At 39.1% G+C, this 11,486-nt stretch overlaps 1 protein-coding gene across 1 annotated transcript; it reads right to left on the reverse strand.

Annotated features, from left to right (window-relative positions):
* Positions 1–10,462: 10,462 nt before the first annotated feature.
* On the reverse strand, positions 10,463–11,115 carry LOC121245471. The gene has a single exon (XM_041143545.1). The coding sequence runs from the start codon at positions 11,100–11,102 to the stop codon at positions 10,581–10,583; it is 522 nt and encodes a 173-aa protein (XP_040999479.1). The 5' UTR covers positions 11,103–11,115; the 3' UTR covers positions 10,463–10,580.
* Between the last annotated feature and the right edge of the window lie 371 nt (positions 11,116–11,486).

Here is an 11,486-nt window from a genome sequence, read left to right on the forward strand (position 1 = left end):
CTTTTTATTTCTTGAGTTTGATATATCTTATTCTAGGTGGTGTTTTTAGTGAATTGTTCTGCTGTATCATGCCGGAATGATTTTGTATATATCTGAGTCAGAAATTTTGGGAAATGCCAAATTTTTACATATACTAGCTCATAGTTGGATAATTTTGTATTTATTTTAACTTATGACTGAGGAACCCTTGCTTTAAAAGGTCAGCAATATTGTCAGTTAAACCGCAGAGACTATTGTGAGCAAGCAACCAATAGTCTTATAAATGCAATTACTAATGTTGTTCTTGTCTTGAGACTTACTAGTGACAGGTAAATTACTTGTATTGTGACTATTTAGCTGCACATTACTTGACATGGACCATGTGACTTACTAGTGAGCTAAATGATGCAGGTATATAGATATGATTATTTTTGTGGAATTATTTTTGTGCATTCTTAACTGGTTGTAGGAGAGGAACGTAGAAGATGTACATATATTTCTTCTACATACACTTGTTCAAGCATTTGTAGATTTTTATGAAACTCTTTATTGATCGCATTTTGTTGTTTCAGTCTCTGATTCTATGAGGTAGAAATGGTTTAGATTCATATCAGTTTTCCTACTCTTAGACTAAGATATGGCGTTTCCATTCCAAGGTATTATATCATCATACTATTACTGTACTTGATGAATACATGTTTTTTTTTAGGTAGAAAATGTTTTAAAATGGCTATGCGGTTGTGCTCAAATGCCTTGATGTCTCAAAGGTAATGTGGATCTCTCTGATCTTCTTTCAAGCATGGATGATCAAATTGCAAAAGCAAAAGAGCAGACACTAAGCACGAAGGATATTTTGGACAAGGAAGAGAAGTGGAGATATGCAATTGAGGAGGAGAAATGGCTTGAAGAATATGAAAGGGTAAAATGCAAAAATTCAATCATTCTATTAAATGCCAATCCATTTTCTGTGGACTAATGGAACCTTATAGAACCTGCTTCTTCCACTTATTCTGTTTTTATTTTTGAACTAAATTAAGCTATTACACGTCTCCCAAATAGATAAAGTAAATGCAATTACAAATGTTGTGGCGCCCACGACCCCCATATAAAGAGACACGGGAATCGAGATGCCGGGATGATGACAACAGGGTCACACATCCCAACGTTAGTGTCAAGTGTGTGTACATGCAACAGTGTACAAAAACAACACAACGGATAATTAATACAACTAAGTACCAGAATTGTTAATACAATTTAAACAATCAGTAAAAAGGTTTAAATATTATACAGTCATCCGAAATAAATATTTTACAAGTCCCAAACCAAAATGCGAGTGATCCAATCACTCCTCGGGCGGAGCCGACTCCTCAGGCTCACCCTCATCCTCCTCTGCATCAAAATCTGCGTTACCATAAGACGGTACCGCAGGTAAGTATAACCCAAATAACCACGAGATAAAAAATACATTAATGCGACCAACATGCATGCATATGATGAAATATGCCTTAGATCCAAAAATACAATTTTTCCCGAAAATAGATATTTTCAACACACGCCAAAATCCCATTTTGGCCCAAAAAGAATACTTTGTCATTTTTCCAGAAAATGACCCAAATCAATAAAACCTCATTTTCCCAGAAAATGAATCACATAAAATCCTTTTAATCAACACACGCTATTTTTCCAGAAAACAACCCATTATTCCATTAACCAATGCACCATGATCTCCCCTAGGGATCATCTGCACGTCCTGGCTTCGTAGCGATGCTCAGTTCCGCGCCCAGCGCGTTCGTGGCCAAGCACCCACTACGCAACGAGCGATGCCCAGTTCCGCGCCCAGCGCGTACGTGGCCAAGCATCCTCTAGCCCCCACCAGCAGAGGGGCCACGGAGTCGGCACGAGACCATCTCGTCCGATCCCGTTGTCGCCCAGCGACAACCCAGGGGACTTCACTCAGTATATTTCACTCCCGAGTGACCAGAGGAGCTCCACCGAGATAATGTCCCATCTCGGCTTGGGGTCGTGATACACACGCATCCAAAATCCTTTAACACATGAAAGCCCAGTTTTCATGAAAGACATAAACATGAATGCATGTACACAAAAACTCAGTTTCCTTTACAAACATGATCATGCGTGTAATATGCCATGTACATGAACAACACCAAAACCAACAACCAACAATTCACAATACCAACCAAACACACAACTCCGTCCACAATCCATTCGACCCCCGAACTCCTCGGACTCAGTCTGGCATGTCCAACCAGATCACAACAATATGAGTTAGTACAAAAATATATTTAGATCACGATAATTCTTTGGAAAAATAATTACAGTGCTATATAATAATTTCCGAAGGATCATGGAGCTGTAAAAGGTGGCGACACAGCAACGTAACAGTGTAAAATACACTGTGGCCGTGGGTCTCAAATACCCACTTTTGAATGGGGGACAAACTAAGACTCGAAATTGATAGGGTAGGGCCTAGAGAGGTCGGTGAAGCCAATGGTGGTGGTGGTTTGCCGTGGGTGGCGGCGCAAATGGTGCTTTTAGGCCAAAAATACCCAAATCGGAAATGGAGATAGATAGGCTTCACTGGTGACGGATCGGAACTGGGTTTGGGTCCATTGGGTTGCTAGGAGGTCGAGGATGAAGTGGTGAAGAAATGGTGGCCGGTGGTGGCGCGACGGCGGCGCTGGAGCTCAAGATGCGCTGCGGCTTGGAGGGGCTCGTGGGGGCAAACAACGGCGCGATAGAGGCTGAGATTTACGGGGAAGGGTCGCCGGCCGGTGAGGGAGCGAACGGAACGGGCAGTGTCTCGCACGGCGGCGCGACGGCGGTGGGTTGGGTGAGGCGACGGATGCACGGGGTAGGGGAAGGGGAAGGGGAAGCCTGTCGCGCGGGGGGAGGGGGTGGAGCTAGGGGAAAGAAAAAGAAAAAAAAAAGAAAGGAAAAAAAAGAAAAAGGGAAAAAGAAAAATGAAGAGAAAGAAATGAGGTCCAATTCTCACATCTTGGGTCACAGAAAATGATCAAACGAAAATGATTTTAAAACCGCAAATCCATTAAAATAAATTAAACGTAATGATACAATGAAAATAAAATAATTAAATCTCACAATCAATTAATTTAAAAAGAAGAACAATTTAAATGTACAACAATAAATAAATATTAAGAAAACATAACAATTTAATTTTAACAATTTAAAGATCATAAAATAAACCATTTAGAATATCCGATAATTATAAAATAAGAGAATACATTTTTGAATTATTAAAATAATCATTCGGTAAAAATACATTAAAATACGGGATATTACATCCTCCCCCCTTAAAAAAAATTTCGTCCTCGAAATTAGCAAGGTCAAACATTAACGCTAAAACAGGAACAAGATTCAACCAAGAGCATACTTAAGAAACATACCGTCAGTCAATCAAATAAATACGGATACTGCTCTCTCATGACAGCTTCTCTCTCCCAAGAGAAATTCTGAGCTAACGGATCGCCCCATGACACCTTCACCAAAGGTATTGTCTTAGACCTTAACCTTTGCTCTTTCCAATCCACAATCTGAGTCGGGGCAACTTCATAAGAAAGATTAGGCCGAAGTTCAATGCGTTCAGAGTCGACAAAACGCTGCTCTAGCTGTTGAAAACTCTTATTCAAAGACGACACATGGAACACATTATGGACATCCCAAAAAATAATCCGGCAGAGAAACTCTATAAGCAACTAGTCCAACTTTCTCTATAATCTGGAAAGGGCCAAAATACCTCGTACTAAGCTTTCCCTTCTTGCCAAAGCGCTTAACCCCCTTCATCGGAGAGACCTTAAGGTAAACCCAATCACCTATCTCAAATGATAAGTCTCTTCTCCTTGTATCTGCATAACTCTTTTGGCGACTTTGGGCTTCCGCTATTTTACTCCTTATAAATTAAACTTGATCCTTCATTTCTTGAATTTTCTCAGGCCCAATCAATTTACTTTCGCCAACTTCATCCCAACTCAACAGTAATCTACACTTCCTTCCATACAAAGCTTCATACGGGGCCATCTGAATGGAGGAATGAAAACTGTTATTGTAAGCAAACTCAATTAGCGGCAGGTGATTCTCTCAACTCCCCTGAAATTCCATGACACAAGACCGCAACATAACCTCAAGAGTCTGAATAGTACGCTCTGATTGACCGTCTGTTTGAGGATGATATACAGTACTAAACTTTGACTTAGTGCCTAAAGCTACCTGCAAACTCTTTCAAAAATGGGACGTGAACTTCAGGTCCCTATCCGACATGATACTCTTGGGTACTCCATGCAAACACACTATCCCTTTAACATACAACCGAGTCATCTTACCCAAATAGTCGGTATTATTGATAGGCAAGAAAAGGGTACTCCTGGTCAACCGATCAACTATCACCCAAACTAAGTTCTTTCCACTAGGGCCCTCGGCAAACCCACAACAAAATCCATAGAATATCATCCCACTTCCACTCAGGAATAGGGAGAGGTTGAAGTCTACTAGCAGGTCCTTAAAGCTCAGCCTTAACTTGACGGCACGTGGCACATTTCTAAAAAAAAAAATATGGTGATATCCAACATACTCGTATTAGTCCTCTAACGGCACATCACGACGAGTATTCCTAGATGACTATGCTAACCAAAATCTTATTTTCCACAAGAACCTTAATACAATATCCAGAAAATTCCAATGATCAATAGCTCCATACAATAATCCATGCTAACCTCAATCAGCTCCTATGCTACAACTTCTAAACCTCCATTGAATTCTACATTTGGTAACCTAATGGCCACTTCCAAGGTTAACCATCAATAACAAATTGGACAACCAAAAGATTAATCTCCAACTACAAGCATCATCTAAAAATTCAAGTCACCACTAATTCCTCAAGATCAGCACAAAATCCAAACTCCTAACTACAACCACAAATATCACGCTTCTGCTGCACACTCTGATAATTCGCCACGTGCATAAAATTTATGTCCTCATAAAAACTAGCACCATCGAGTACAAGGTGGCTCCATACCTACTAACCAAAAAATTCTTACTACCTTTTGGTAGAAAATACTCTTTTCCCCAAAACCAGGAGTTATCACTCATATTCCTAAATTAACTCCTGCTGTCTTGATCAAAATCAATATCCCGCAAAATACATCTATGATCATAGACAGAAAACCAACCTCAGCATCCCAAATTGAAAATAAGCAACCTCAACCCAAAATATATCCGTTTCATCTACGATAAGGAACATACCTTAAAAAGATTTGATTCCAACCCGACCAACCAAAAAGAGCACCTATAAACTTCTATCCAATAATCTAAACCCAAAAGCTCATCACCGACATTCAGAATAACATCTACTCTAGCGATGACTAAACTCATTACGAACCATCATTGACTTCACCAAAACATTATCAAAACCTATTTGATAACTCGCCCGCCTACTTCTACTCCTATAAGCTAGTATTAGTATGACTAGTTCCTTCAATAACACATCACTATTAAACCTCAAGGCCAGCCATATTGCTCAAATCATCAATCCACCAAAAGCCAATGCAAATCACCCAAGGATCCTAATGCTTGATTAACTCACATACTTGATCATATTATTTATCGCTAATGCCTAAGCTTCAACTTCCAAGATCTTATCATACACCAAACATGACGACCCATCAATCTCTCTTCAAGTTAAATAACAATGTCCTTAATTCAACCAACTGGATTCTCAATCTCCAAAGAAAGTATAACCTCAAAATTTAAATTCCTAGGTAACCTCAAGTCACAATTAATTCCTATAGTTAATCACAATAATTATTGTCAACCATCATTCCATTGAGTAATCCGTTTCGACTACACACTCCGATTGACTCATCAAAAACTCCAAACCAAAATCTCTTGAATTTAATACTATTGTATTTATTCATCTTCAACACCTACCCAAGACACTTCTTCCAAGCCAAAAATGAGACAAGGACCCCTGTACTCTCCGAAATGCATACACACTCACCACTACTATGCATCGATCTCATGCACACTTAGCCAGAACCAATAATCCTCCAAACGTGCAAGTGATCTGTCACTACTATTTCCATCATCTGGGCCTATATCCTTGAAATCGACAAGAATCATTTCCTATGTCCGCACCATCTATTATTCCTTAAAATTGATATGGATTAAATCCTCAACCTGTCACTAACCTCGAGCTAAAAACAATCATTATCTGAACGAGATCAACATCTTCAATCCTCGAAAAATACACAAACTAGATCATTACCTTCCATCTCTAAAGAAGTTCTCTCCTAAAAATTCTCATATCAGTAACTCAACTCTGATCAATCCTAATTTAATGGTTACCGACTAATCAATTGATAGAATAGACCAAACTAGCGTACCAAGTCTACAAAACTAAGAACCCAAATCCTATTATAATTCAACCCTTCAACTTTGCAATTCTAAAACCTTAAACCAGATAAAAATCATTTCCTGAAATCTTGAAGATCAATGACCTTAATTCTAAAACATTCACCTTATAAAACTTGTAAATTCTAAAACCCCAAATGTTACCAAATTGCTTATCAAGGTCGACAAGATCGAAAACTTCTAATCTAAGTAATGCCTCAATTGCTTGTTGAACCTACCACCTTAAATCCAATAAACTTATTTCCTAAAAACTATGAGGCCTCAAACCTTAGGTGACCTTCTCAAAAATCTAACCTTGGAATTCGTTGAACTTACAACCTCCTACTCAATAAACTCACTACATAATTTCTGTGGAGTCTACGATCTCAATTAACCTAAACGATTTAAAACTATTTCCCTCCTCAGTTGCGACTTGAGTTCCTACTCCAAAGAGTTCACCCAGATCACGCCGTTCCCTTCAAGCCTCAATATTAAAACAAACTAGTTGCCAAGAGTTCAGGCCTACTACACTAAATGTTCAAGCCTAACAATGACATTCACAATCGTACCATCTTCCTGCCATAGCATAACTCTTAACCCGCTTTTCAACTCCGAACAAAACAAAATAAAATAAAATTTCATAAATAAATAATATACAACAAAATGAAAAAAACCAACAATAAAATATCATAAGATAAAATGAATAAACAAATGAAGTAGATCACAATAAAATAATTAAAAAATAAATAAATAAAATAAAATATCGTGCCATAAAATAAAACAAATAATATAAAATAAACAAACAAGTAGTATACAATAAAATAAATAAAACCAACAAAATATAAAAACATAAATAAATTAAAACCATTAAAATAACATACTTCAAACCAAATAATTTCAAATCACAACTTTAAAACTTTCTGGTACTCCACCTATGGGACATGTGGTTTTACCCAGAGTCGAACTACTCTGATACCACCTATGGAGCCCACGACCCCCATGTAAAGAGACACGGGAATTGAGACGCAGGGATGATGACAACAGGGTCACACATCCCAACATTAGTGTCAAGTGTGTGTACATACAACAGTGTAAAAAAACAACGCAGCGGATAATTAATACAACTAAGTACCAGAATTGTTAATATAATTTAAACAATCAGTAAAAAGGTTTAAATATTATACAGTCACCCGAAATAAATATTTTACAAGTCCCAAACCAGAATGCGAGTGATCCAATCACTCCTCGGGCGGAGCCAACTCCTCAGGCTCACCCTCATCCTCCTCTGCATCAAAATCTGCGTTACCATAAGACGGTACCGTAGGTAAGTATAACCCAAATAACCACGAGATAAAAAATATATTAATGCGACCAACATGCATGCATATGATGAAATATGCCTTAGATCCAAAAATACTATTTTTCCCGAAAATAGATATTTTCAACACACGCCAAAATCCCATTTTGGCCCAAAAAGAATACTTCGTCATTTTCCCAGAAAATGACCCAAATCAATAAAACCTCATTTTCCTAGAAAATGAATCACATAAAATCCTTTTAATCAACACACGCTATTTTCTTAGAAAACAGCCCATTATTCCATTAACCAATGCACCATGATCTCCCCTAGGGATCATCCGCACGTCCTGGCTTTGTAGCGATGCTCAGTTCTGCGCCCCGCGGGTTCGTAGCCAAGCACCCACTACGCAACGAGCGATGCCCAGTTCCGCGCCCAGCGCGTACGTGGCCAAGCATCCTCTAGCCCCCACCAGCAGAGGGGCCACAGAGTCGGCACGAGACCATCTCGTCCGATCCCGTTGTCGCCCAGCGACAACCCACGGGACGTCACTCAGTATATTCCGCTCCGGAGTGACCAGAGGAGCTCCACCGACATAATGCCCCATCTCGGCTTGGGGTCGTGATACACACGCACCCAAAATCCTTTAACACATGAAAACCCAGTTTTCATGAAATACATGAACATGAATGCATGTACACGAAAACCCAATTTCCTTTACAAACATGATAATGCGTGCAATATGCCATGTACATGAACAACACCAAAACCAACAACCAACAATTCACAATACCAACCAAACACACAACTCTGTCCACAATCCATCCGACTCCGGAACTCCTCGGACTCAGTCCGGCATGTCCAACTAGATCACAATAATATGAGTTAGTGCAAAAATATATTTAAATCACGATAGTTGTTTGGAAAAATACTTACAGTGCTATATAATAATTTCTGAAGGATCATGGAGCTGCAAAAGGTGGCGACACAGCAACGTAACAGTGTAAAATACACTGTGGCCGTGGGTCTCAAATACCCACTTTTGAATGGGGACAAACTAAGACCCGAAATTGATAGGGTAGGGCCTAGAGAGGTCGGTGAAGCTAATGGTGGTGGTGGTTTGCCGTGGGTGGCGGCGTAAATAGTGCTTTTAGGCCAAAAATACCCAAATCAGAAATGGAGATAGATAGGCTTGACCGGTGACGGATCGGAGTTGGGGTTGGGTCCATTGGGTTGCTAGGAGGTCGATGATGAAGTGGTGAAGAAATGGTGGCCGGTGGTGGCGCGAACGGCGGCGCTGGAGCTCAAGATGCGTCGTGGCTTGGAGGGGCTCGTGGGGGCAAACGGCGGCGCGATAGAGGCTGGGATTTAGGGGGAGGGGTCGGCGGCCGGTGGGGGAGCGAATGGGACTGGCGGTGTCGCGCACGGCGGCGTGACGGCGGAGGGTTGGGTGAGGCGATGGACGCACGGGGAAGGGGAAGGGGAAGCTTGTCGCGCCGGGGGGGGGGGGGAAGCTGGGTGAAAGAAAAAGAAAAAAAAGAAAGGAAGGAAAAGCAAAAGGGAAAAAGAAAAATGAAGAGAAAGAAATGAGGTCCAATCCTCACATCTTGGGTCACAGAAAATGATCCAACGAAAATGATTTTAAAACAGCAAATCCATTAAAATAAATTAAATGTAATGATACAATGAAAATAAAATAATTAAATCTGACAATCAATTAATTTAAAAAGAGGAACAATTTAAATGTACAACAATAAATAAATATTAAGAAAACATAACAATTTAATTTTCACAATTTAAATATCATAAAATAAACCATTTAGAATATCCGATAATTATAAAATAAGAAAATAAAATTTTGATTTATTAAAATAATTATTCGATAAAAATACACTAAAATATAGAGCGTTACAAATGTTGTTCTTGTCTTGTTTTGCTTCTCTTTTAGTATTGTGGCATTCATGTTTTGACTTATTGACATAACTTTGAGTGGTTCCACTATCTTGATCCAAGCAGCAAAAAACCCATCATCAGCTTTTCCTGCTTTTTAGAGAGATCAATTGATAAGTCAAACTAAAGAAGAGAGTCATCTAGTTTTACGACCTTCTTTTTTTTGGTTTTGTAGAAATTTTTTTCACTTGCATGAATCTTTCCAGCCATCATATATTGCAGGGAATAAGTATTTTTGGCGTTAAAGATCGTCTTCTGGCGGCACAAAGTCATTGGGAGAAGTGCTAATTTCTCATGACGAAAATTAACCAGGATTATCTACTTTTTACTGGCGAAGTTTTTGGATTTTACTGGTGATCTCCTTCGTCGCAAAAACTCTATTATTTCTGAATATTCCCAAATCTCACCGGAAATAGGCAGTTTGCGCACAATAATTGCAGCTACAATGCGGCAAGCAAGCATTTTATAGCCGGAAATATGCTTTTTCCGATTATTCTTGTCGCCGGAAAAAAACTATTTTCTTGTAGTATAAATAAATATAACTAAACTGAAAAAACAGGATAAAGAATGACCGATCCAATCCGATTCCTATGGAGGTTCAATCTGGTTCAGGATGGGAAAATCCTGGACCGAAGGGATCCGGTCCGGTCCCAAAAACACCCTCCAAACTAGACCGAATTCACGCTACAAGGTACCCATCATTTAATCAGCTGTCATTATTGTGAGGAAAGAAGCTAAACACAAAAACATAGATTTTCTTATAATTAATTTCAAAATCAACCTCATTTGCATAATCAATTCATTCTTGATACAATACTAAAATACAACTCTAAAGTGAACAACAATAGTCCTTTGTCCTCAAATGACATGGAAGAGGACCTTGGAGTGACCAATTAAGCAACAATTTCTGATAAGATAATAAAAATGCTAGCTAGCGTTTTATGGTATACAAAGTTTGTAAGAAAGATAGAATCAATAGGATAATAGCTGCCAATGTCGAAAGCATAGCCCATGGAGTGCTGAAATAATTACGCACAAGCACAGCACGCCATCTAGGCCATCTACGTTGGCAATATCCATTCACTTTCTTGCAAAGTCTTCCATAATAGAATGTTTTCAGATAAGAATTATGGTAAAGCTTATTGAAGAACTGAACTGCATCCTTTCGATTTAACCAGCTATCAATAATCTCATTCTCACAAAGTAAATCCATGTCTTTTCTAGTGTTAATAAGGTTGCCTATGAGTACGGCGTAGGAACTCAACCTGGACTCACAATTCGGGTAGCATTGTTCAAAGCTGATAAGATTTCGAAAAACAGTTTCTGTGGTCTCTTGGCTAAATAATGGAGGAATTTTGAGAATGCCATCGTTGAATTCTATATCCAAGATGCTTTCAGATGTACCCTTCACGAGTTTAATTCCGGCCTCTACAAGGGCCGTGGCAGAAGGCATGACTTCCCAATACTCTGAGTTGCTCTCTTTCTCTTTAGATGATGAAACCAACCATTTTCTAAGCAGGTCAACAATATGCTTGATGCCTTGGAGAGGCAAAATTGTGGTAGGTGGTGGTATGGGTGAAAAAGTGCTCCCAAAGAATCTAATGGCAAGTAGAAGTAAAGAATCGTTGTAGGTTTGTTGTATGGTCACGTTGAACAAACGCTCAAGTACAATCCAAGGTACTTGGTTTTCTAGTAATATCAAGTCATGGTATAGAAATTGAAGCAAAGAAGACGTGGAAAAAATAGGGTCATCTTGTTCTCTAAGCTCTTCATAGGCCTTCTTGCGAAATAGCTCAATGATAAAACAACCATCAAGTACCAAAATTTTCACAAATTC

This window comes from Juglans microcarpa x Juglans regia, unplaced genomic scaffold (assembly GCF_004785595.1).
Source record: "Juglans microcarpa x Juglans regia isolate MS1-56 unplaced genomic scaffold, Jm3101_v1.0 JmScfU0029, whole genome shotgun sequence".
NCBI classification, from domain to species: domain Eukaryota; kingdom Viridiplantae; phylum Streptophyta; class Magnoliopsida; order Fagales; family Juglandaceae; genus Juglans; species Juglans microcarpa x Juglans regia.